The following is a 27,980-nucleotide window of genomic DNA, read 5'->3' on the forward strand; positions in this document are numbered from 1 at the left end:
ATTTTACATATTTGTCTGACATTTAAAACATTGCACTAATTTATTGTAAAATATTGGGTAACCACATGAAAGTTATCTCTTGTATAACATATTTTGGAGTTCAAAAACTAAACAAATGTGTTTTCTCACTGCATTCACTCATGCTTTCATCAATATCACATGCAATGTGTGTCCTTATGGGGTGATGATTTCAGATTGTAAACCGGTATGAAGAGAGTTTGCCCATGTGATGAGGAAGTGAATATAGTAGGGTAGTTGATTTTAGTATTTTGAATGGCAGTGTGTTCAATGCGACAACCAGGGTTTTTCTTCATGAAAATTATGTGTAATTCAGAGAATTGTGTGTAGTGGTCTGAAAAGAGTGTGTTTTAAAACTGAAATGTGAGTGTAAAGAAGGAATTCTGCTTAGTGTTCAGTGACATTGGTTAGGGGAGTTGAGAAATGGGTGAGATGTTCCGAGAATTGTGTGTGAAGTATCAGAAATTGTGTGTAAGCAATCAAGAAACACTGTAATACCATGCTTACTTGATGGGTAAGTAATTATGAATAAAATTTGATACTGAGGAAGTCCATTAGCTACATAAAATAATCTTATTGAATTTAATTCTAAGATCGAAATTGGTGAAAAAAACTGCCATGTGTAGGCTCAGAATCTTGTGTAGCCAATACAGATAATAATATCAATATAGGTGTTTTACCCCATGTTTCTGACTTGATCAGTTCATGTTCTGAGTAATTGCATTACTGTATACCGCTAACAACAATGTAAAATTCCCACTTTCCAGCAATTCTGAAGATTTAGAATCAGAATACTTTCATTTGATATTTCCTAACTCCTTGAAGTGGCGTTGGCAGCACAATGTATATCATTTCTCGCAAACAAATTCACCCTTTATTGCTTTAAAACATGCAACACACCAGCCAGCTCCTGCACATTGCTGTAATTTACCAGAAGAAGCCACTCCAATTTCACCCTCCATCACACTGTCTTCCCCTTCTGGAAGCGCTTCACACACTCATGGTGTCCCTCACGCAACTGCCCATCCAGTGTGCCCCATCATCAATGCGTCACCCATCACTGGGGTCCCTCACACCGGGGTCACCAATCCTGGGGGTCCCTCACCTGCAATTACGGCTCACAAATAATGGGTACGCTTCCGATGGCCTCATGGTAGCCATCCCACTTCTGACACCATTTGTAGCGAAGGGGAGTAGAGTTGCCCAGCTGGGGACTCGAACCCAGACCTTCCGGGGTAGTAAACTGAGGCTCTGACCGCTACACCAAAGAGCCAGACTCGTTGGCATGTTACTCAGAACACACCCAAAACCCTGGGTATCTATAGTAACATCTATAGTAACATTAAGCTTAAGCCAGGGGGTATACTGAGAACATGGTTAAATGATAAACCAGACTCTGTTAACCAACAATGAGTGGTAAACCTGCTAATACAAACCCCAACTCCCCAGTATTTGGATGTTTACTAAATTTCACTGATCCCCGTCCTAACTCTTTTGAGACGTATTGCATTTATCAAATTAGAAATGAGTACATATGTCCCCCAAAACAATATTTTTTCTCGGTTTTAACACTTAATATGTTGTCTTTTCACTATTCTCCATCTAATGAATAGATTGAATGTTTTGAAAATGATAGCATTTTGATTTTATTCACTGTTTACCAAACGTCCCAACTTCACCGGAGTTGGGGTTTGTATATATGCCTATTGTTATCCTTTAGTAAAGAACATTAGGGGTCCAGGCTCCAGATGATATAACCTACTAAACCAGCTAATTAGTATACGCCCTAGGATGCACTCTGATTTAATATTAAAATGAAAGCTTTGGATTTGACCACCATTCTCTCCAGGCATCCGTGAGAAACACTGTGTCTGTGTCAAACTCTGTTTGTGTCAGACTCTGTGTCTGCCATAATCAACCCATGAAAACCAACTGGTCCAGACGATGGCCAATGTTGTGTGCTCAAAGACAGAGCAGAGTTGCTAAACACTCTCTTTACCAACAAGCCATGATCCCATCATGTTTTAAAGCGGCCACCATCAAAGTTGTGCCAAAGAAATCATTCCTATCCTGACGCATGCATCAGGAAATGCTTTGAAGGGCTAGTAATGTTGCACATCCAAAAACAAATCCATCCATCTACCCTCTTCTTGTTCACATTGTATACTCAGCCAAATATCCCACAGAGGAGGTGCTCTCTCTCGTCCTTCCAGCCCTAATCCATATGTACAAAAAAACTAATATGAGAGAATGCTCTTGACATATGAGGATGCTGGTCATGGATTGCAATTCAGCATTCAGCACCAGTACCTCATCTACAGACTGTACAATCTGGGTATCAACATCAGCCTCTGCAACTTGCTTCAAGACTTCTTTAGGCAAGCACCAAATTCCAAGAACCTCATTCATCATGACTCTCAGCACAGGGCCCAAGGTTGTGTGCTCAGTCATCAGTGCAAAACAACCTTTAGCACCAATCCTCTTTGGAAGTTTGCAGATGGCACAGCTCTGGTAGATATCCTCGCCATGGGGTGATGAGACTCAGGAAAGAGGTTGACATTGTAAATGTGGTACAGACACAACAACCCAATACCCAGGGCACGCCCAACACCCTTCACACTCTTCACCCATCACTCGGTTTGTTACTGGTGTAGAGAGAGTGAACTACAGAAAATCCCTGGAGAGGTGCATGAGCGAGGTTCTCTACTGGGACACCAACCCTTTGTCACTGATGAAGCCCATTAATGCCATTACTTCCTGTGTAAACTGGAATGGGTAAGTGCTTCACCACCCATCATGAACATCTGCTCAGCTAGTGCTACATATCCAATCATCTATTTGTGCTGTGGCAAGACAGTTGGGTGTGTCCTTCAGCACAATGTCCAGAACATGCAAGATATGTCAGGAGACATGTCAGTACACCAAGGGACATGGAGGAGGCCATAGGATGGCTTACAACCCAGCAGTGGGATTGCCAGAGCCCTGCAAAAAAATCAGCTTTTTAGGCCACTAATGTCAAATGCTGAAATGCTCAGGAGCAATAACAATTCTACAGTATTTATCTAGTGACTTTCAAAACACCCAAGGTTGCTTTGCAGTGTGTGTGTGTGTGTGTGTGTGTGTGTGTGTGTGTGTGTGTGTGTGTGCGTGTGCGTGTGTGTGCGTGTGCGTTTGAGTTTGAGAGTGAGTCTGGAGATGTTTCTGAGATGGTAAAAAGCATATTTGGTTTTGATTTTGATGTGGGACTGAATTGATGTGGACTGAATTGATAGTGATAAATCCAAGATGAGCATCAATCCAGGTGATCCTTAATCCAGTGAACTCAGAGAGCTATTCCAAGAGGATGGTGTTAGAAACTGTCTCAAAAGCTCCAGAGAGGTTCAGGATGATGAGGATGATTTCATTAGGAGGGTATGAGGGTCTAGTGTCCACAAGTGGGGCCTATTCCTACAAAGCAGCACTACAGGGAGCGATTTGCATATACCAGATAACATAAAGACTGGCACATTCACTATAGGTTCCCTCTGCTCTGCATAGAGCTGATACTACTGTAAACCACTGAAAAATCTGTTTTTGGATGCTTTGGAAGGGTCAAGTAATCAATGCATCTGATGGCTAATATTATGCTTTTCACATCAACCATGACTAAGCATAGCCTTAAAAGGTGGCAGGGATGTTTTAATTTTAATGACAGCATGTATGGTAGTCACCTTAAGTTAAAGAATGTTTCATAAATGCTTGCAATGAATGTCATCTTTACACCATTTTTGAAAATCTACACACTAGTTCCTGTCAGAATTTCTAGAATATTTGATACATTTTAGTCATTTTTCTCCTAGAAAGTAGTCTAAACATGTTTTTATGAACCTATTGACCCTTCCAATCAATTCCCCATGCTAGAATTGTATGGAAAAGTGGTCTTATTTGTCTTTGTACCATGTCTAGTTCAAAAGTTATGTGAATAGACAAATGTCAGAATTGTAAATCGCTATTGCACTGTTTCCAAGATGAGCCCTGAAAAACACCCATGGGACAATTTGCAGCAATGCTAACCTATCTTATTGTAAATTAGACATATGGAGGAGTCTAAAAAAAATTGGTTTCGACAACAAGGACAGGGGGTGCGCGTGACCCCCCTCTGGTGACTAGACTACAGTGAGAATGTATGGATGATAACTGGATTTTGTGTAAATGCATGCTGGTGCACGTGCGACACCAAATAAAACCCTCTTCTTGTAGGCTAGTAGACTACACCGTGAGAAACATGACCAAGTCAGTTGTCCATAAAGGCTTTCTTCAATGTAACATATCAAATCCATCAAAACATTTGATATGAAATTGGGAGTGGGATGTTCACAGCCATAATAGACGGTTGTCAATTTGTGAATATCATCTGCTTACCTGATACAATGTCGTCAACTTGAAGCAGAATCACAAGGGTTTAAAAATGATTGGACTAGTTATTATGCCGCGGTTTGATCAGGAGCGCGTGTGATGTTGTGTCAACTGCGCACGCCTAAAACTATAGCTCTACTGATCCGGTAAAACAAGCGTAAACAGCAACTTCTCTCACTTCGAAGTCTCACAGCTGGTTGTAAATTGCTTGAACTCCTGTAGGAGTCGCCAAATGCTCATGTATTTCTCTCCATCGACCCCACCACCACACCACGGCTTTAGTAAGTAACCTAGCAAGCAGTGAAACAGCTCTAGTGAAGGGCATGACGATTCTTTCGCGCCAGTTCGTTCTCTTCGTTCAGTTCTGCTGAGGAATTCGTTCGTTCACAGTTCGTTCAGTCGTTCATTTTGATTACGTCACGCCACAATGCAAGAGAGCAAGGGGTGAATGACGAGCGAACTAGCATAGAGGGTGGAGTTTATCTAGAGAGTTCATAAGCGTGTTTTATGGGAATCGGTCTGTAGGTGTCGCAATTTAGCATTGGTGTGAAAAAGCGGCCATCTGTATGGCTGATCATGAACACCATTGTATAATGAAATGAAGTAGGCCTATTTTAATGCAAAGACAAACGACTACCTATACATCCGGTAAGTTTGTGAATTATGTTATAGGCCCTCAATGTTTAACCTAACCCAAAGATGCAGAGTAGACTAGGGCCTACTCATTCTGTATGGGAATGTAGGCCTAAACAGCCAGACAACAGAATAAACAACATATTTACAGTCAGAGACCTTAAAATAAGTGACGCATAAGGGTATACATTTCCTTCAATTACGATATTGGCTAAATGAACTAATCAGAACATTAAACCTAAAGGCCTAACGTTTTTACAGTCCTGAACGACGATCCCGGGGGCATTTTTATTATCTATTCTGCCCTTTCGAAGACGTCGAATGCTTATTTCCTCCACGAAGGAGGTTTTGCTTGGGGTAGGCTACGGTCGTTGGTCTATCTGTCAGCATAACTCAAAACGTTCTGAAGGGTATTTATTAACATTTCTATAGGCTAGTTGGTTAATTCTGGTGGTGGTCTAGATCCAGGATTTTTTTTTTAAATTGCCATTGCCATTGCCATTTAATTTTGACATCACAAAAACAAGGGAAGGATAGACTTGAAAAACAAATAGGATGCCATATAGGGCTATAGGTCCTAATTATTTGTTAAGTAAATCTTCATTAAATCTTCATTGGCTTCCAGGACAACACTCCTAGCAGCCTAGGCCTACAAGTTGTTATCATTAAGATTAGGTTATTAACCTAACTATTAACCGAACTGGTCGGCATAATGGCATAATGTACGCTACCTAGGCCTACTTTAAATCGCACAGGATATCGGCTGACTCGAGATTCACAGCGTCGTTAACTTCGTTCTTTTGATGCGTTTTTTATTTCTGTTTTTTTCCACACACTGCCTGATTAATGCCTAGGCCTATATTGTTTTTTTGCGGTGAAGAAGAACTTAAACCCCTTGCCCTTTTGTCATCCCCCCCCCCCAATCGAAATTTTCACCACAATCCGTCAATAACTTCTTTTTTTTTTTTTTACAATACACTGTAATACACTCGATATAATAACTAGGCCTAGTACTAGCATTGGACAGCAGTGCAGAAAGCCTCCAATGCCTATTCCATTGTGGTTCAGTGTCTGACAATAGGTATATTGGAGCCATACTCTAAAATTAATTTAAAATTCTACAGCTAACCTTACAACAGAAGAATACATGATTTGGTATAAAGCTCAGTCAGTGAAGAGATTCCCGTTGATTCGGAAGTATATTTCTCGGTATTTTACGTGAAAATCACAATAGAGTCCGACTGCGTCCTGGAGCACAGGGGGCGTGTATTTAGAGGGGCGTGTATTTAGAGGGGCGTGTATTTAGGGCAGCCCTGATTGGTCCGATTCACGACGACCGCTGCTGGTGGTGGACTACCCCTGTTGGAGCCATTGAAACCCATTCAAAACTTCATTTTTTCGATCTGACACATAATATTCTTTAATTAGACCTAAAGACACACCATGGGTCTTGTTTAAAAGCTGAGAACCTCAGCTCTCCAAAACTGAAAACGGTATTTCCCTAGCATCTACCAATCCGAAGGTAGCCTACTTTAAGTGCGGGGTTACTTTTCTAAAGATAGCGTTTTGTTTCCTTGGAAACGGAACGGAGATGAAGCCAGACCATACTCTCAATGAGCCAGACAGACTGACGAAGCGATAAATGTATGTCATTTGACTCGGTTTTGCATTATTATGGATGCATTTCTAATCTTGACATTCTAATGGACAATCTGTGCGAGTTTCAAAATGCGTTTTTATGTAACATGGGAGTAAAATGTGTTAACAGTACGCCCGTCTGGGATTTGTTAGCTAGTCCGCTAGTTAGCTAGCAAGTAAGTAATAGATATTAGAATTGTTCTGTCTCAATGGCCCAAGCATAAACAAAGAACCACCAGGATTTGGATGTTTAATCTCAGCATTTTATCAAAGCAAAACATTTTGAAAAACATTCCAAGGATCAGTTTATTATATCCACAGCCTTGAGTGTCGGCAAATCTTTCCACTTTTGACACATGATGTAGTGTAGAGACCTAGCACTTGCTAGCTAACTAGCGGGCCAGCTAGTTTAACAAATCCCAGACGGGATGTAAACACATTTACTCCCATATCACATAAAAACACATTATGAAATTCGCATAGATTGTCCATTAACATGTCAAGATTAGAAATACATTCACAATAGTGCAAAACCGAGTCAAATAGCGTATGCGTAACACATAAACCGCGTCCGTTTCCAAGGAAACAAAACGCTATCTATGTGCTGCGAAGCTGCTCTCAGAACAGAGTGTTTGTTACATGGTCGCTCTGTAATGTGCTCTAAGAGCAGAATTACCGGTACATGTGTGCATCAAATATGCCCTGAACCTGCAGAAAAGGTGCCCTAAGAGCAGGGTTACATGCGCTGCTAAGCATTACCATGTAGACAATAAAGACGCCCTCAGAGCAGCGAGTTAATGTGTCATATCGTTACCGATATGCGGTAAAGCTGCCCTCAGAGCATAATTTTCAAAAATGCCGCGAAATTCCCAAAGGAGCAGTTAAATGTATTGAATGTATCTGGATACCGATAAGAGCAGAGAAAACGGTACTAAAACTCTACATTATAAGTTGCAATGAGAGGAACATAAAACCCGTTTTGACTAAGTAGGCTAAGCTAACATTAGCCACCAACTGCTAAGGTTAACGTCTATCGGTAGGTATTATTTCATTCTTCACATGACGTCAGACGTCGTCGTGAATCGGACCAATCAGGGCTTCCCTAAATACACGCCCCACTAAATTAACGCTGTCGGTACCTTACCTGTCGCTTCTGCCTTATCTGTCGCTCTTGTCACCTGATTGGCTGAAATGAACGATCCATGTTTTAGAGGCTGTCCGGGTTATCGCCTGTTCATAAACAATCGTATTTTAAGTTTTCCTGGTAGACTGTTCGTTTTTATTTAATAACAAAACACCGTGAAGCAGAACATTAACATTGAAATCGCGTCGCATTCATCGATCTTAATGTACTGAAATGAATTTCGACACAGGCTTGTTATACCCCCTGGTTTACTATGTTTACTGCTAAGCTAATGTAGCACGTTGTGTAACACACGACCACCGGTACATTAAGTTTATATTGGCCGCGAAATATTTTACATCTGTAAGTTAATACAGTATACTATTTTACATCTATAACCTATCTATAGCCTACTATTTCCACGATCTGCTTACCTTGATCCCCACAGATACCACGCAAAACGCCAAAATGCGAGGGAATGCACTCATTGACTGAATAATGCTACTGTGACAGACTGAGCAAGTGACTGGATTACATTAACTTGCTTTTCGTTTTTACCTGGTAACAATTATATAATAATTATATTCTCTATAACATTACAACGTTAAAAATGCAACTAAGTAGAAGCTTGCAGGGACACCAGTGTTTTATTTCACCTTTATTTTGGAATTCCCAGATGCCAGTTTAAATCAGCTGAAATAACTTACAGTATTAAGTAATGTGCCATTTATATATTTTTTTTTAAAAAACAACAACAAAAAAACAAACAAAAAAACTTATACACTGCATACCCCTACTTGAATAAAAATAACATTTTGTTAAACAGGTGCATGAGTAAGGGACAGCTCTTCCACATACCCATGTCATTGTAATGGGGGCAGGCGTTTGTTTACATTTCAAAAAAACATCTTCATTTATTCCCAATAACATTCAAAAGGTTATGCAACATCAGCAGACAACTAGCAAACAGACAGTGATACCTTTTGGGATGGTATTTGGATTAGGCCTATGTTAAGAAGGTTTTTAATACAATCAAAGTCTGCCCCCATTAGAATAGCTCAGATCTCAGAAAGAGCTGAGTCAAAAGAATGCCATCATCACCGGGTAGCCTACTGACAAGTCAAGGGTAGCATGAGCTATACAACAGCATATTGAAATTGGCAGAAACTATCTTTTAAGAGACAAATGGTTGAGTAATCCAGTGCCACTTTGATGTTATGGGCATTCTAATTTACCAGAAATCACCAGACATAACCTTCCATTCATTTTCAATGGTTTTTTTTCTTCTGGTGAGTTAGAATGTCCATACCACCAAAGCACCAAAGCGTGGTATGGAAATCTATGGGACAATGAAGAGGGAAGTGTGGGTGACCAGATCACAAAAAAAAAACAGCTGGCATCAAAGCATCAAGGATATCTGGGCTTCTATAACCCTGATGCAATGCCACTGCCCATTGACTTCAATGGTGCGACACCTTCCATTCTGACACACATTGAGACACACTGCCATGCAAAGCAAGTAAGAGTGTGGGAAGATATAATCACAAATAGTAGCTACATTCCTGTCCTGATGCATCTGCCAGATGGCAATCTAGCAAAGAACTTGTGCCGAGGGTGCAGTAACACATGGAGAACCATGATGTGACGCAGTATGTGATGGTTTATTAGCAGTTTTGTGGTTGTAGTGTCTTCTACAGGGTTCACAAGAAGTGTAGATTTTGCAGAGGTTTTGGTGGCCCATGACTGGTCCTGGATGGTGCACCACCTCCACCGAATCTCCCCTGATGCTGATGAGTTGGACATGCTGGAAATGTCATCTAAAGTTTGGCAAAGAGAGAAGATTAGAGGAGAGTGCGTGCGTGCGTGCGTGTGTGTTATTAACCCATTTTAGCCTGATGCTGCATACACGATGCATTGTCCAAGGCGCCTAAAGTGACATGGGTGCATTCCAATATGCAGAAATCATGAAAAGTAATTCCATTAGTAAGTAAGAGTTACTTTTTTAGAGCATGCATAGGGAAAAAAAATATGGAATGACTCAGCTCTGAGGAAAAAAATATGGAATCATGAAAAACAAACACACAAACAAGCACTTCAAAAACTTTTTCTGGATTTTGGAACAACGTACAGCCTCGGAGTAATAGTATTAATGAGAAAAAACGGTATCCTTTATCAATTTGGCTTCAAATGTCTCTGATTACAGTGACAGAACATCTTGGGACCTTGCCATTGACCATTTAAAAGTGATACTGTCCCATTTTTGGAAATAAGCTCATATTACACATCCCCTTGAGTTAAATAACTGACTTTTACCTTTCTCCTGTACTTTCAACCGTTCTCTGAGAACGGCAGTGCAAATTTTACCTCCGAGCTAGCAGTTAACATGGACTCCTATGAGACCAGTTAGCCGCCAGCTGAAATGAGTTCAGTTCTGAGTCGGGTCTGTGATCCATCATATTTCTAAAAAATAAAAACGACTGAATGAACGTCCTCCACGACAGGTGATTCCATACTTTTTGCCAGGGACTGTATATGGGTTGTAATAACCAACCTACCGTAGAGCACATTTGTTGTCAATACTTGAGTAATGTCGTTGACCGCCCTCCTCCTCCAGGTGAGCCATTCGTGTACATCCGTGGACTGGCAGCAACACAGCATCTGAACAGACAAAATCCAAGGCGACATTGCAGTACAAAAATATTAGATTACAGTCTTGCATTACATTTTGTGGTAATGCAGTTATGAGTGTTACAACACCCCAGTTGCAGGCTTATTATTGTGCTTCTGGGTTCACTCTGTTTATCTAAGTGGCCTCTGTCTTCAGTCTACAAGAAAGTAAGCTGTATCTGTTGTGTCTCATCTGAATTTTAATATAATACTCCTCTTGTAGAATATACCCCATGTGGACTTTGGGAATCATAGACGTTTTGACATTTATTTTTTCCACAATTAAGACCTCTGTGTCATATTCCCAAGGAATGGTAGCATCGCATCTGCTCTGCTGTGCTGAGTCAAAGTAATTCATAAGCCTACTGGTTGTGTTTTCCCTGCCCATTCACAACTTTGATGGCCTGCAATTTATTCAGATGTGTTCTACAACTTTTTGATGAAACTTCCATTTTACATTTGATACCACAAACTAGGCTTACTTGTTGTGCTGTGTGGATTTTTGTTAAGCAGGGATCTCACTTACCAATTAGCATGTTCTCCTCTTGTTACCAGCATCAGTCTGAACCTGACTGGACACCTGTGCACGTCACCATATGTGAACTCTGAGGGCAAGTGTAGAAGCCTGGCAAATAAAGACAGGAATAAGTCTCAGTATCACTGTAGGCTGTACAGCAGGGGTGGGCAACTTTCATTATAAGGTGGGCCAACATTTTTAATTACCACAATCAGTGGGCCACATCACCACGCACTTGAGAGAATTTACCAAAGGATACTTCACTTTTTCTTTATTTATACCTGAATGCTTACACTATTGATTTATAGGGGGTTAAAAACGGTCCTTTTTCTTTTTTAAAAAAGTGAGAAGTTGGGCTGCATGTGGCGCCCGAGCCTCCAGTTGCCCATCCCTGCTGTACAGTATCCTAACAGAAAGGCTCTCATAGTATTTCAAATAATGGTCTATATAAAAACGGGTTACAATAGGTACAGTGCAGCATAAACAGGGTTGAGGGGGTGGTTTCTTTTATTTCGTTGTACCTACCGAGTAGTTTAGCCAATGTCTGTGTGACACGTTCATGCTGCCACCTCCACAGCATCCTCTTCACAACCGCAGGGGCAAAACACCTGAAAACATAATAATGTAATCCTTTTTCAGTCCAAGATATAGACTAGAAAATGAGTGACAGCACAATCAGGTATGCAAGTGTAGTGGACCCCCCCATTTTTGTCTTTTTGTTATTCCCTTATTCTCACTCCCTGTCTTTTTGTTGTCCTGTCAGAAGTTGTCTTTTAGTTTAATTATGCTGTTGCACGTTCTCGCCAATAGATGGCATCATAGGACCAGCAATGAGTGCAGAGACCCTCTATGGTGCAGTAGCCAGTGACTTCGGTCACATAAAGAACGAAACGTGGAAGTGACAGGCTTTGTTATGATACAGAAGGCAGCAGTGTCAGCTGTACAGTTATGCTGAGGAAAATGTAAATAAACAACGAACTCAGCAAAACTCAACACACTTGAGGACCTTATGCATTGAGTGTGCAACATAAGCATTCACGCAATAATGCCACCAGGTCACATTTAAGATTTAACTAGGAGTATTTTGTTATGGATCTTATGTAGTGATAGACTTACCATTTATTGTTATGGCATATCTGGCCTATTCCCAAGAGAAGGCTGATGTCCCAGTCTGTTGATCTGATTTTGACGTCGACAAGATGCTTCGTGCTGTCTGGGTTTCAAACCTAGTGGTGAAATGACAAGGGATTTTATGTACGGTAAACAAAATGCTTGTTTCAGTAAGTGTACATACAGTAAACAGATCTAAGAAGTTCCCAGAGCACCCTACGATAGCTGGCATGGTTGGCACAAAGACCCAAAGAGCAAAATTGTCCCAAGATTGTCTTCCAAACAATTCCACTCCAAACATTTTCCTTCTGAAATAAACAATGTCCATATCCAATCAAACCTCAGTAGGCAGCTATCTCGTCAGGTCGGCCTTACCATAGACACATCTGTGGCCCGTAAATTTACAATCTCAAACGTCATCACCATATAAGCCATGGCACAACACAAGCAGATATCTCGGCACGTTTGCGCTAGTTATCTGAACACTGATTGTTAGCGAATGCCCGAAATAGTGTAGAGCTAGCTGCCATTTATGTTATGCTAGCTAGGGTCAAGTCATCTCATCCAAACTAGCCACAGTAAGGGGGGAATTACGCTTCAAATGAACGGGAATGACTAAAAACTTTAGAAATATATTGTTAGAATGTATCGTATACAAGGTTAGTCTATGAGGTTAAATAGTTTTCTTACATATATATCTCAGTTACGTACCTTATCTTCTGCACGAATCGAGGCCTCCTGTTTCATTGGCACGAATGAATGAAAAATCCTGTCAGGGAGCGGAGCAGTTAACTGCAGCCGTTTGTTTACAGTTGTTACCAGGGCAACGCAGCTAGGACCCCAAAGCGACAGATAAGGCAGAAGCGACAGGTAAGGTACCGACACACGCCCCTCTAAATACACGCCCCCTGTGCTCCAGGACGCAGCCGGACCCTTCTCGAAAATCAAGTAAATGTCGCCCATTCATCTCTATGTATTTCCAGCGATTTTGAGCGATTTTCACACCAGCCGCCATTTTTTTTTGGAACAACCGATTCCCGGAAGCTAACATGGTTATGAACCCTCTAGATAAACTCCACCCTCTATGGAACTAGTTCAGTGAACGAGAGGAGGGAGGCATTCATACTTTGCCTGTGTGCTTCTCATGTCCAAACATATCAACTTAACTCATTTTGCCTAGTAATATTATTTATTTAACAGCAGCGCACATAAAAAAAGCCCAATTACAAGCTGTTTTTAACCTAAAAGTATGCCTTCGTCTCTGCCACGTTAAGTTGTTTATTCGTGGTCATGGAGACTGTTGCTATGCGCCCAGGCTGGTCTCTCGTTCGCGGGCTGAATACAGTTCGTTCTCGCTGTGCTGTGTAGATCTAAGGTGCTCCTCGTGTCTAAACATATCACCTGAAACCTATTTTGCAGATTAATTTTATGTATTGAACAGTAGCACCCATTAAAAAAGAATAAAAGATCATTTACAAGTGGCATTTCCAACTAGAAGTATGCCTTTGTCTCTGCCACGTTAGGTTGTGTTTTCGTGGTCATGGAAACCATTGGCTGCAGTTCATTCACTGGCTCCTCGTTCAGGAACGAGAGCTCAGCTCGTTCAGAGCTGTGAACTGTGGACTATGTGAGCTGCTGAGCTCTTCTAAATTATGAACTAAATACCTGGTGTGTGTAAAAGCTCTGGTAATATTAAGAGATCACATTAAGAGATAAAGAGGTGCCCCTTTGCGCAGATTAAAATGCTCATTGGACGACCACTTCTGCTACTGTCTGACTGACTAGTGACAGAGACCGGTGATTCACCAACGAACGAAGTGAACGAGAGGCGGGGAACTAGTTCGCTTCGTTCACTTCAAAGACTCGTTCAAAACGACCGGTTCGTTCGTGAACGACACATTACTAAACAGCTCTCCCTCAAGCAGGCAGCCACATTGTAGTAAGCGACCTTGGCTCAACTTGGGAAGGTTTGTAAAAGGCAACTGCCAAAATGAGTGACAACGAAAAGGAATTTGGCATAAAAAGGGTATGTGTGCATTATTGTATTTTAATGTGTTTGATGTTATGATCAGTTATTGAATGTGTTTATATATTCTGACCTTACATTTCCCCATGAACAGCTATTCAGAGGCGGAGGCCAACATTTGCTAGTAAAGAGCGTGCAACCATGCTACGTGCAATGTCCACATTCATTGCATACAATTATTGTTGTTTGGAAATTAAACGTTTTTGACTTTTGAAAGGTTATGCGTTGCAGTTAAGTATTTGCTGGTTTAGATCTTGTTCGTCGTCGAACATGGCCTGCCTATTGTTGGATAGTTAGCCAAGCTAACGCTAGCTAATGGATATTGTATCGCTACCATGCTATCTTTACAATCAGTCATAGCCTGTGTTGTCCGTGGTGTTATGTTGATAACTCGGTGTATTTGCTTTGTTATAATTCAAAAAAATACATATCTCATTTGTATTTGTTCTCGGTTGGTATGTGCGAATGCGCGCAGCCATGTAGTACTGATGTTGCGATAAGATGGCTTATGTTAGCTTAGCTAATATCTTACTCCACAAGAAAACTGCTAATTTCCATCTACCAAAGCAAGCTAACTCCAACGTGTAATTTCAGACAATGATATTGCTTTATTGTTGGATGTACCTCAACTTCCATTTTTGCTTACCAACAGTGCTGGTCGCTATTTTGCTTGAAAGATTGCTACCTAGCTTAACAGGCCAAGCATGCGTAGGGTGGGAAAGCTCTCATGCAGGCCATCTTGAGTATCGAGTTTCGGCCATAGAATGTTTTCCTTGTTTAGTGTGTGTCCTTCGTACGTCGAATTGCATTTACCGGTATTTCAATAAAACGAAGCGTATTTGACATGATGTTTTGGTCAGTCCAAACCAGTTTACTCGGCCAACCCAGTTCTACAGCATACAGATATGAACTACAAGTGGATTACAACTTCATCTGCTTTATGCATTGCATTACCAATCAATAATATTCCATTGAATACATTTTATTGTATTGGCTTGATGTCTGTAGTTACGTAATTTTGGGGTTAAGGGAACAAGAATAATGTATGTGGTATAAACCTACTTTGGGGCTAATGGTTGCAAATAATGTATGTAGTAAAAACCATTCTTTTTCTTTTTGTTAAGGTTAAAGTTGGAAGAAGACAAATGTGGAAGAAGTCAAATATGAAGTTTTTTTTTATTCAGAATAAATTCAAGCTCGCAGTGTGTGAAGCCGAATGTTACAGAATGCATGCTTTTTATGAGGTGGAGAAGAAGCTCCGGTGTAGACTATGGGCAGCCAGTGTGAGAAAAATGGGGGAAGAGGATTATCAGAAGTCAGAAATTTGAAGAAAGAAGAAAAGATCTGTATTTGAAGTAATGAAGTTAAGCTCTGAAGTAATCGGGGATAAGAAACAGTGCTAAGTAATTATTAGTCTGTTTATTCGATGCTTGCATGCCATTCTTCTCTCTTTTCTTACACATCAATGCTAAGGGTAACTGCTCCATGATGAATTTGATTAAATAAAGTTTAAATTTCAATAATGCCCACAACACATATGTTTTTTTTTAAGTAATTTCAGTATGACACACTTTAATCATAACAATGTTAACCATATTAAATCATAATTTGAAAATGGATATTCAATGAGCAGCAAAGTAAAGTATTTTCAAAAACAAAACCATGATCAAAAAAAATTAAGCGCCCCCCATGTGTGTGGGGCTTTGGCTTTTGTCTGAGTACTAATGCGCTGTTGGTGTTGGTTGCTGCCGCAGGAGTCCCGCTCTGCGTCCCGGAGCGTGAGCCCCAGGCGCCATGTCAAATCCGAGAGCCGCTCCCCGGCCCAATCCCCTGCCCGCTCCAAGGCAGACTCCAGGCACTCCCGCTCCAAGTCCCGCTCTCGCTCAAGGTCCAGGTCCAGGTGAGTACGGATAATCTGACTGCCACCAAAGCCCATAAGCATTAGAGCAGGGTTCACCAAATGTTTTTATTTTATTATTATTCTTAAGAGTTCTGACAAACGTGAATTAGTAGGTTGGATGCAGGAAAAAGTCTACACTGTGCATACATAACTTTTACTTGCTACACATTTTCACTGTGTTGCAAACAAGTTATGCATGGATGATGCAGCCTTTTCCCTGGTTGCAACAAGGTTATTATGGTCAGATAAGACAGTTGTGTGTTTCGCACCTCCACTCATCAATTGTTATTTAACACTGTGATCTAAGTATGGAAAATAGAAGTTGCCGCATAATTGCTTTCATGGCTAATGTGAAGTTTTGTCCATCCATTGTGCCCGTAGGTCTCGGTCCCACCGGAGCTCGCGTCGCTACTACAGCAGGTCCCGCTCTGGCTCTCGCTCCCGTCGGCGTCGCTCGCGCTCCAACAGCCGCGAGTACAGCCGTCGACGCAGCCACAGCCGCTCACCCATGTCCGACCGCCGCCGACACGCGGGGAACCGGGTACGCACACCACACATGCATCTCTCTCTCTCTCTCTCTCTCTCTCTCTCTCTCTCTCTCTCTCTCTCTCTCTCTCTCTCTCTGCGGGGACAAATGCGCACAAATTTGGCTAAGCAAACTTTGCCATTCATTCCTATGAGGGAGGCGAAGGCAAGCGAACAGGAGTGAAAATATTCAGCTAAGTTTAATATTATGCAAATGACGAGCGGATTTTGCCTACTGTGGCCAATCTAAGCAACAAACTAAATGTTGCATTCTATTTCATTTGACAACCTGATGACGGTTGAGCTGTCAGAATGGAACACTGAATTGCGCCTCTTTCCGCTTCGCTCGTTTCGCCTGCATGTGTAGGGCTGAGTACTGATCAGAATGTTCCGGTTCCAGAACCTTTGTTTTGATGCCGGTTCCTGACGGTGCCATTTTCGGTTCCTAATTTATAAACTCTGGGGACGACGAAAATTTTAAAAAAATCTTAACCGACCACCGAGCGTCCCTCATTATCCCTTTGAAGTCTCCGGGAATTTATTTTAAATTGAGAACTATGATTTACAATCTAAATCCAACCCTATCCATGTTGTGCGTCATTTGTCTCCGGTGAAAGATGTTCTGCCAGCAATGGGAAGCTATGTGAGAAATCAGAATAATGTGCTGGGCAGTCTGAAAATCTGCCTAACAGAACTGGCAGATAGAATAAGAGTCAGTAAGATAATAGAGGTGACGTGAAATATTTTTCATTAGCTCCAATAGGCCTAGTGATTCTGCTCTATCCCATTCGCTCCCCTTCACGGCCCGGGAGGGACATGGCAAGAAAGTCAGGTACATTGCAATATCAATTCACCCTGCTGCTACAATGCAATTGTAAAACAGCTGTAACTTTTCACATGGCTTTGTGAATTTACACTTATGGCAGTATAGCCTAGCCTTGTCTACAAGACGAAATTCCACAGCTACAAAAAATAGTTTGCTAGGTCAAAAGTGTCGGTCCATAAATCATCTTTGCATGTTCCGTAATTATAGCCTACCAAACGGGGAAAAAAATATCCAAATAAATCAAGTCTTCAGTTTCAATAATCCATGTATGTAAATGTAATGTTACAAATCTGCGTTCCGTGGCGCAAATGTAAGCCTTCCGTAACACACAAAGAAAGTCTCTCGCGGCCAAAAGCTCACCTGATGCTTCTGATGTGAGTTTCCGTTTTATTGACATGAAGTTTAAACTTTGTAATGATTCACGGTGTAATCCAAAAAGTCAGAGAATGCGCACGCCCATCACTAAAGGGAAAAGGTCCCCAACACTGTTTGATTCATGGTGGAGCGAAAGTTAGAAACGTGCCATTGCATTTTTGGGAGCATCAGTGTTGCCGACTTTTACTTTCCTCATACGCCGACAGGCTAACCATTTGAGTGAGAATGATGCAATGCTTCTTTGCACACCTTCTCTTGCTGTTTCTTGGCTCGCTGTGGCTGTGTCGAAGACAAAGTTTGAATTCTTTGCCGTCTACAAACGCTAGAAATAGGCTACTCTTCTCGGTAAGCCTACACAAATTAAAGATGGTAGTTTCTCTCGTAATTGCGTTAGTATCCACAGATGATGTGACCACCTAAAAAGGGGGTTGTAGCTTGCTGCCAGCAGTCTCTGTAAGCCCGAATGTGTTCACAATTAATGTTGCCAATGTTGGGTTTTAAATGCGAAATGGTAACTGACGTGATGATGAACACCTGGGAACCGAAACGTGGAACCGACAGCCAAGGCACTTTTCTATGCCAAGTAGAGCCTTAGCCTTTCATTTGGTTCTATTAAGGAACCGAATTTCGGTACCCAGTCCTATGCACGTGTCCCCGGCACCACACGAACAAACTGAATGGGCAAAGTCAGGGCCTCCACACACCGGTTCCGACAGCACTGCGGAGCACTATCGGTTCTGACCATTTCGGTTACCCCCCCGCAGACGTGCACTAAACAATGAATGGTCAATTTCATCACGGCAGAGCCTGGATAAACAAGAGGCATCTCTGACGGCTAAAACTGTGCAAAGGGAAAGACTGAATGGCTTGTGACTGAGGAAAACCACTAGCCACAGTCGTCAGGGAGCAAAATTCTTTGTTAAACCCTGGACATAAAATGTGATGAGCAAAAACCAAGATTAAAAGTTGTGATTTTTTTTGACATGGTAAGAAAATAAATCAATAGACAAGCTACAGCTGTTTACTGACTGAGCAAAGGAGATGCTGCTCCCCTCACATGGCGTTTCAATATTGACAGAATTCAAGCTAAGTGTATGTGTTGACTTACGTGCTTTTAAACCTTAGCAACAAGTGTCATCCAAGAGGATGAAGTAACAGATCTAAAATACTTCTCAGAAAAGAATTATGATTATAACAATGTGTCGACTAAATTTAATCGCTGGTCAGACTTGTTTTGGCTCGCTGGTAGATTGTAAGATAAATGACATCCTGCACTGGACACCATGGCCTTTCAGGTGTGCGTGTGCGCGTGCGCTCGGTGGATTATTTAGAGTTCTCCTCCAACAACATGGCTAAGTTAACCTTGAGATAGTGGCAAATCATCTGGTGGAAGAGCCTGGGGTCCTCATTTACCTATCTAAATGACATGTGTGCCATCTATTAGTCGGTTTACTATTTCCAGAAGGTTAAATTAGCCCAGTGTTTCACTTAACCATCTTCTTGCTATACCCCGCTGCTGTATGGTAACCTCCATGTACCTCTGTGCTCCCTCCAGGCTAACCCTGACCCCAGCTGCTGCCTGGGTGTGTTTGGCCTGAGCCTGTACACCACGGAGAGGGACCTGCGCGATGTCTTCTCCAAGTACGGGCCCTTGGCCGACGTCAACATCGTCTACGACCAGCAGTCGCGCCGCTCCAGAGGCTTCGCATTCGTCTACTTCGAGGTCTCTGATGACGCCAGAGAGGTGGGCTGCTTCTTCGTGTGCACAGGGCTTTTTTAGTTTTGTTTGGGATGTCAGTTCATTTGTGGGGGTTCCAGGACATGAATGAACTATGAACATGTGTAACAGTTCACTACACAATCGACACCTGCTGCCAAAAATAAATTCCAGTGTTTTTTACATTTGCACACACACACACACACACTGCTGCTCCCAGGTTTATTATCCCACCCTTGAAGGAAATATGTTGTTTCCCTACACCTTAATCGACCATCTACCTTAAGGTCCCTGACCTCACACTCCTCCAGGGATCCATGAAATGCTTGTTTCAGAATAATTTCAGTTATCTTTTTTTTCGCCACAGGCAAAGGAGCGAGCAAATGGAATGGAGTTAGATGGACGGCGGATCAGAGTTGACTACTCCATCACCAAGCGGGCCCACACCCCGACCCCTGGAATATATATGGGACGGCCCACATAGTGAGTATATGATGCCTATACTACAGTAGGCGAGTGACGACAACAAATGGGGAGGGTGATTGATGGAATTTATAGTTTCCGACATTGCTTGTTTAAGATATCAGTGGCACATTTAGACACGGCAACCAATGACCACTGTGGTGCAATGTCCATAAGTAGGGGTGTAAAGATATTTATTGTTATGTAACATATAAAATGCGAGTGTATCGATCCATGGCACCTGGAACGGTTCATATCCATTAAAAACAGTCCGATGACGGCCGCATATCAGTTTTAGAAAAGAATGTTATGGCCGCACATCAGTTTTAGAAAAGAATGTCTGCACAGTTCTACCTTTGGAATGGCCCTGGTCACACTATAGTACATGTGCCATAAAGTGATGACGCTGCCTCCAGCGCCTAACGGCTTGTCTAGATGCTGCAGGTGCTTTATTTACAATTTGGCTTGCAGTCAGCGTTAGTGATTTTTTTTTTTTCTGTCACTAGGCTACTCATTATGTCACTTCAAGTAGCTACTTATTTGTTATCCCATATGACTAGTATGATAGAGGTGACGTAAAAAAGACAGTTTTGCTATATTTCTCACTGCTGCACCGATTCTTTCATTTCGCCCCTCTTTCTAGTGAGTCAAGTGGATCCGAGAGGCATACACGGTCAGTCTTTAATGAATAAATAACTCTTCATGAATGCACTGTTTATGTATATTCTAGCAGTCAAAAACGAAAGTGCTTTGCACTCTGAATATTTGTTTCATAAAACTTCATAAATGTCCAGCAGTTACTTAAGAATGTTTGCCAGAAGAAACTCAGATGGTAGAGCTAGTAACGTGAAATATTTCTCTCTCCGCACCGGTGAAATGGTGCCCTCCCCTCCCTCCGACGACATTGCAAGTGGATCTTCACATGCAATGTAATGTCCCTGAGCTAAATCAACAAGTTATAGTAGCCTACCACAACAGCTGTAACCCCAACATTTCATGGGCCTACTTGTACATGTGCCAATGGTGGTATCTAGGTGGGTGTCATTGTCCAAGACTAACCCCCTCGATTAGGACCATTCATTAATAACTAGGCAATAATTCGCAAGCTAGCTTATTTGTTAAGCTACACGGAGCTTGCCATTCCCAACAGCTAACAACTGAAAAAATGCCAGCTGCCTTACCTGGGGAAATTGTTCATTTTGCCAACTCCAAACAATTGGATAGTTAATGATTCCACATCTTAGCAGATCGTGGTTCATGACTACAAATCCTGTGATCCTACCACCAACTCCATAATTCCATTATGAGCGATTTATTAACTATAAATGCAGTGCGCTAAACTGATGCATTGCGTGCCCTCCTACAGCATGATGCAAATAAACAAACGTTGCCCCGGGCCTTGTAGAACTAGCCTGGTTCACACCAGACGTTGTGTGTGTAGCTTCGGCGCCCCCTGGCGGCGCAGAGCTACACACACTACCGTCTGGTACACAGCCATAGAGCACGCTCCGTCTCCAACCAGAAAATAGGCTGAGAATTTATTGCTTTGGCACGGCCTCCTCACCAACAAATTCCTTCAAAAACCTTCCTGTTAATCTTTAAAGAGTCAATATAGTCTCTAATCTGTCTTGTGACTCCTCAATGTGAGTTACCGTTGATTTTGAAGCAATAAATTCTCAGCCTATTTTCTGGTTGGAGACGGAGCGTGCTATATGGCTGTGTACCAGACGGTAGTGTGTGTAGCTCTGCTCCGCCAGGGGGCGCCGAAGCTACACATACACCGTCTGGTGTGAACCAGGCTATTGTAGAACTAGAGCTCTGGAGAAAGTGCGTAAGGAAATAAGAACATTCTTACAACTCACAATTAGATTGAAATTGTGGTAGTAATATTAACTTGAAGATACAACCACCTAATATGTGCTGGGAGGCAATTTTATATAAATAAATGGATAAATAAACATTTACAATAAATAAATACAACATTTATAATAAACATTTAATGCACGCAATGAAATTAGATAATAGTCGACAACCTCTCTCCTCACCCTTTCACTCTCTCATCCCCTCTTCACCTCTCTCCTCTCACCTCCCCCCTCTCCTCTCCTCACCTCCCCTCTTCTCCCCTCTCTACTCTCCCCTCCTCACTTCTCCCCTCTCCTATCTCCTTTCCCCTCCTCCTCCTTCCTTCTCCAGGCTCCCTGCCTCAACTCTCTCTCCTCTTCATTCTTCTCCTCCCATCTCTTCTCCCCTCCTCACCCCTCTCCTTTTCTCCCCTTAATAGCATGTAGGCCTATCTACATTATTTGTAGCACTTGCTTTTCAGTTGTTAAAACCAGGGCTTTGAACCGTTATTTTTTTCCAAACGTTCCGTTCCGAACAGAAACGGAATTATAACGTTTCCGGTTATGAGTTCCACCAATAAATTGACGTTCCCGAACCGGTTAGAACAAAAAAATATTGTTCCCGGAACGGTTAATTTCGTTCCTGTCAGCTGATTACTCCCCATAGGCCTAACTGACATTAATTAACCAAGAAAGACGGAAGTGCAAATGAGTCAGCCTACATTCCAAGCTGTTTATTCAAGTGGATGAAAAGAATATCCTCCAGAATTTTGTCATTCAGGGACAACCTAAGCGGAGAAGCGGAGAATAAACCTCAATTATGAAAATGCACGCTTCACGCTGACTTGGGTCACAGGGAGCGCTATGATGGACATTGTGAGTTTGTGCATATTTGAAGCGGCCATGTATGCCCAATAACGTAGAACATTCTCGGTGCGCTTTACACACGCTTCTCTGCAATGTCTTACAATGATGCAATGGAAATGTATGACAGTGGTTTGTCTTACAAACCCCAACTCCGATGAAGTTGGGACGTTTGGTAAACAGTGAATAAAATCAAAATGCTATCATTTTCAAAACATTCAATCTATTCATTAGATGGAGAATAGTGAAAAGACAACATATTAAGTGTTAAAACCGAGAAAAAAAAATATTGTTTTGGGGGACATATGTACTCATTTCTAATTTGATAAATCCAACACGTCTCAAAAGAGTTGGGACGGGGAAAATAAATGGCAGCAAATGTCGAGGAAGACTAAAAACAAAACAAAAGACAACACTTAACAGTTAAATACATTAACCGATGAGATGATTTTATATAAAAAACAGTGTTAATTCCTATCTTGGACATGATTTCACCAGCTTACAGTAAATGGTGGGTGTATTCCTTGTCATGTTTTGCAATGTTTTCCTTTCTGTAGTGCTTACAGTGTGACAGGTCTTGACCAAAAACCACCATTTTATCACCTGCTGGTCCTTATGATGGAGCCAAACTGTTAAAACATTAGTAGAGAATGCAATTTGATCTCACTATGTGGCAGTAATCGTAATCGAAGATCTCCCTTCAAAATATAATGCATGAGTGGCTTTTCATGCTGTTTAAAACCCATTTATACAAATTCAGCACTGTATTTAACTCTACAGATGAGTGAGAACATCTTAACCAATGCACTACTGCACCCGCATGCCATCATGGAGGCTGACTTTTGAAGCTAGCACTAACACTAGTTGGATGGTCCATTTTCACTGTAGCACAGGATGTGCAATGCTCTATTATTGTCAAAAAGAATGGACTTCTACAACTTCTGCTGACTTCTGTAAGCAAAGGACAGTTTCCCATGTCTTCTGGGTCTATTTCAAGTGAGCTCAGGTGCTTAGGAGAATGTTACACCCCTGTATCATTTGCACGCATTACGCATTCTTAATATGGTCAATTTCAATAGCTCTAATTCCTGGAGTGCTAGAGTGAGACTACAGCCAATATATATTTCATGATGTCATGAACCTATACAATGATTTTTATTAACAAAAATATGTCTTATATACACTCAATCGTGGTAAATCAAAGGGAATTAAAAAATGTATGTAATAAACTATGGTAATTATTCCCTTTGCATCTTTAATTCTGAGTGACTCAGCCTCTCTGTGATGATCTTATACCTGGACACCTATATTGTCCGTCAGTACAATTCATTTTGAAATGTTCTTCTTGTTGTTTTATCTTATTTGGATGTTTACTAAATTTCACTGATCCCCGTCCCAACTCTTTTGAGACGTGTTGGATTTATCAAATTAGAAATGAGTACATATGTCCCCCAAAACAATATTTTTTTTCTCGGTTTTAACACTTAATATGTTGTCTTTTCACTATTCTCCATCTAATGAATAGATTGAATGTTTTGAAAATGATAGCATTTTGATTTTATTCACTGTTTACCAAACGTCCCAACTTCATCGGAGTTGGGGTTTGTATTTAAGATGCGGAGTGGAGACTTTGTAATCCACAGCTCTCTCTACATTCAGTCAGAGAATGTCTGATGTCACACAAGACGTGAATCTCAGCCGTCATGGTAACGTGCGCAGGAAAATAGTTACTTTTTTTTTTTAATTTGAGCAACGGTATTAACCGGTAATAACCGGTTATCATTATTTTTAAATAAGTGTTCCCGTTCCAGAACATAAAAAATAATAAAGTTTTCGGTTTCGTTTCTGTTCCCTGTAAAATACAAAAAGTTCCCGGTTTTCGTTTTCGTTCCTTGAACCGGTTCAAAGCCCTGGTTAAAACACCCAAGTTCTTTAAAAAAAAAAAAAAAAATAGGCTGACTTTTCCCCCCTTGGTATTGTATTTGAAGTACAGCAGAGTTTGAAGTCGTTGAAGTCATATTTGGTTTATTCTCTGAATACAAAATAAACAAAAGCTCTCTTGAAGTTTAATTTCATTTTTTTTCTTTTGTCAGTAACAAAGTTCCTGGAAGTACAGTAAATTTGTATCGAATCGCTGAATATTTTTTATGAATCGTAGCCTGTGTATCGAGATTGAATCGGATCGTTGTGTGGGTGTAAGATTCACACCCCTATCAATAAGTAAAACGACAGTTGTGAAAGATTGCACAATATTACCATGCGATATAAGTGTACATCCTAATACAAAAAGGGGAACATGCAGTAGCTTAGCAAGGCACATGGCTGTATCGTTTTTACTACACAGTAAATCTATACAGCCATACAAAGCCAAAGTGCAGTAACTACACATTGTCAAATTGAGATTAGACTGAAAATGGTCTTCCTTACGCCTCCTTTATCTAGAGTCAAAGCCGTATGGTTCAAATGCCCTGTTTTTAGAGATTTGACTTGGATATGTAAAATTTGCTGTAAATACATTATCCAACCCAATACCAAGGCATTGAAGGTATTTTTCTCATTTCCAACATTGGCATAATTAGTGCACTTTGTCTTTGTAGGGCTTTATAATGTATAAAGAGGGATGGTGTGGACCCGTTTTTATTACATGAGTGGCCATTCACAGCAATTGTACATCATTCTACATTAGACAAGTTTATAAACTACTCAATTCAGTTCAATTTCAATTCATTATAATATGGCATCACCATAGCATGGTCTCAGAACACTTAACAAGTTTGTAATTGGTAGTACATAAAGTTGTGTTGTGATCTTGTGATGTTGGCTTGATTATAACCAAAGCGACTTCAAAAGAGGACATAAAGCGTCTGCCAAATGCAATGTAATGTAATGTAATACATAAAATATGGATTAAAGGATGAGACTATTGTAAACAAATTACATAAATGGAAAATAAAGAATCAAAGTTGCATCAATAATGGATAATGTTTCAGAGAGGGAAAAAAAAAACAATGAAACGCTTAACTGATTAATAAGGCTATGATACAAGTTAATCAATTCTACAAGTGGCAACGAAAATATATATAGAAAACTTTCTAAAAGTGGACCTGATGAAGCACAAGCAAAACGTGTGGTTAACTGAAATAAAATGGCAAAATAAAGTCCACCAGTGTGCAGTGATTCTTCTTCCGTTCTCTTGTTAACCTCACCTTGTTTACTACTGAGCCAGCTTCTTGGGACGCTGCTCCAGGGGATGGGAGTAGCCGTGTGGTCTTCCTATAGAATCAAATGTCCCTTGAGGGTAGAGGCTGGAGCACCCCGCAGCTATAGTTTAAGTCAACCTTGACTCTTAAGATGTTAGTAACACCAAAATGTTACTTGGCTGTTTTCACACAATAAATGTTTAACAAGTCCGACAGGCGGACAAGGATGCGTCCAAAAGCACAAATATGAAGAGTAACGTGAAAAATGGCGGCGAAGATCGTGTTTTGGCCGATTTAAAGAAAGCGTTTCGGATGGATATGATGGACGGACGGACATACCCACTTTATAGAGATGCTAGGATGCATCTAAAAACTAAGCTGCAATGTGCTCCAGCCCTGTCTTCAAGTGATGCTTGTCCCACTGTGGTGCATCTGCAAGCTGAGGGATGATGCCTAGAGTCCCCACTGAACTGTAATCAATGTCCTGTTTCCTTGTGCAGTGGTGCCCTCAGCATGAATCGCCGGTCATCTCGCGACTACTATGACGGTGGAGACCGTGGCTACGACAGAGGAGACAGGCGTGGTGACCGGGGCGACAGAGGATACGACCGCTACGATGACCGTGAATATTACAAATCCTATCGGTAAGACGGCAGTGAAAGTTGCCTGGTGCATCCGAAAGTATCTACTGCCTTCCTACGTAAAAGGGAGAAAATAAGGAAGCACCTATGTATTACATCCAAATAGCCTAGTAAGCTTTCAAGCAGGAGGTGAACGGTTCCTGGATGATTTTCTATATCTGGTCATATTTGCAGTAGGCACACAATGGTTACTTTGCTATCTCAGAAGTCCGTGGGAGATTGGCAACTGCACGGCCATTGATAATTGGTGCCATCAAAGGCGGCTCCAGTTATATAAATAGCGTTGCTGTAGTACCTCCGATTTTGCTTACACAAATTTCTGCTTCAAATTGGAATCACATTGCAGCCAATCATCTCGAAGTGGATGACTGTGGGCATATGAGGAACATTGCAACAAATTGCTCTCAATTGCTAATTGCTCTCAAGTATTGAAAACTTGCTGCAACTTTGTACTAGGCATGAGACTTGGTTTTTTTTCCCCTACAAGTCTGGCACCTGATTGAACCATCTGGTGGGCCGCATCCAGCCCCTGGGCTTTATTTTTGATGCCCCTGGTTCATGTGTTTTGTCTGAGTATTAATCAGGATAAACCAATAAAACTATGAAGGTGTTACTGTAAAAACATAGGTGCTCCACCCTACGCCGGCACTAAATGCATGTTCATGACAAATGTTCCCTTTGTCTTGTAGGCGGAGGTCTCCTTCTCCCTACTATGGCCGAAGTGCTTACAGATCCCGCTCCCGTTCACGCTCCTACTCTCCACGTAAGTATTCAAACTGCAAGTGCATTGGTTCCCGTCACTTTATGCTTACTGTGGGTGCATTCATAAATTCAATCTGATGCTCTGAGAAGAGAATACCACACTATGTCAATGGAGGTGGTACTAATCTCTCTCTCTCTCTCTCTCTCTCTCTCTCTCTCTCTCTCTCTCTCTCTCTCTCTCTCTCTCTCAGGAGGTCATCATTACTGAAAGAGCGGCTATGGAACATTTGTTTTACCCAGTGAAGGATCAGAGGTAGTCTATGATATTTGCTGTCAGGATTTGATTCTTAAACTTCATTCTGTTATTTTTACGTGTCGGGAGTACTGCGCATGTAGTTCCGGATGTGACTTAAGAACCTAATTGCTGAATTTTTTTTGCACTCATGTCTGATGGGGCTGGTTTCCTTTTCCCTGTTTTTTGTTTTGTTTTTTGATTTTTGTTTCTTTCTTTCTTTTGTAATGCGAAGGCTTCTGTAAAGGTGTAGAGATCTATACAGCCTCCAGTTTGTATTGTGTGTATATATTTCACTTTAGCCAGTAACCACAGAATAAAACTGTGTACACATTTTACTTCCATGTTTGTCTGTCTCCATCTCAACTTTACAGATAACATTACATTGGAACATTGTACCGTATAGAATATGCGCTGTCAGACTCGGAATATAATGCCAAGTCAATTTAAACTCCACAGCCCTGTATTACAGAAAGGCAGATTCATTATTTAGTAGTGGTTGCATTCT

At 41.3% G+C, this 27,980-nt stretch overlaps 1 protein-coding gene and 1 long non-coding RNA gene across 3 annotated transcripts; one reads left to right on the forward strand and one right to left on the reverse strand.

The window, feature by feature from the left end:
* Positions 1–4,686: 4,686 nt before the first annotated feature.
* LOC134461227 (transformer-2 protein homolog beta-like) lies at positions 4,687–27,810 on the forward strand. Of its 2 annotated transcripts, XM_063214002.1 has the most exons (10): positions 4,687–4,716; positions 14,006–14,127; positions 15,882–16,027; positions 16,409–16,568; positions 19,309–19,497; positions 19,838–19,953; positions 20,576–20,605; positions 26,338–26,481; positions 27,168–27,241; positions 27,432–27,810. In XM_063214002.1, the coding sequence occupies exons 2-10, from the start codon at positions 14,092–14,094 to the stop codon at positions 27,446–27,448; spliced, it is 912 nt and encodes a 303-aa protein (XP_063070072.1). In that variant the 5' UTR covers positions 4,687–4,716; positions 14,006–14,091; the 3' UTR covers positions 27,449–27,810. The 2 variants fall into 2 exon arrangements, with proteins under 2 accessions (XP_063070072.1, XP_063070073.1); XM_063214003.1 differs by lacking the exon at positions 4,687–4,716 and having other exon boundaries at positions 14,029–14,127; positions 15,252–16,027.
* On the reverse strand, positions 9,450–12,976 carry LOC134461809 (uncharacterized). Its single transcript, XR_010037424.1, has 6 exons — positions 12,813–12,976; positions 12,108–12,217; positions 11,517–11,599; positions 11,001–11,099; positions 10,363–10,465; positions 9,450–9,624 (listed from the first exon to the last, which is right to left on the reverse strand). It is a non-coding gene; the product is annotated as an uncharacterized LOC134461809 (long non-coding RNA).
* Positions 27,811–27,980: the final 170 nt, after the last annotated feature.

This window comes from Engraulis encrasicolus, chromosome 13 (genome assembly GCF_034702125.1).
Source record: "Engraulis encrasicolus isolate BLACKSEA-1 chromosome 13, IST_EnEncr_1.0, whole genome shotgun sequence".
Classification (NCBI taxonomy): domain Eukaryota; kingdom Metazoa; phylum Chordata; class Actinopteri; order Clupeiformes; family Engraulidae; genus Engraulis; species Engraulis encrasicolus.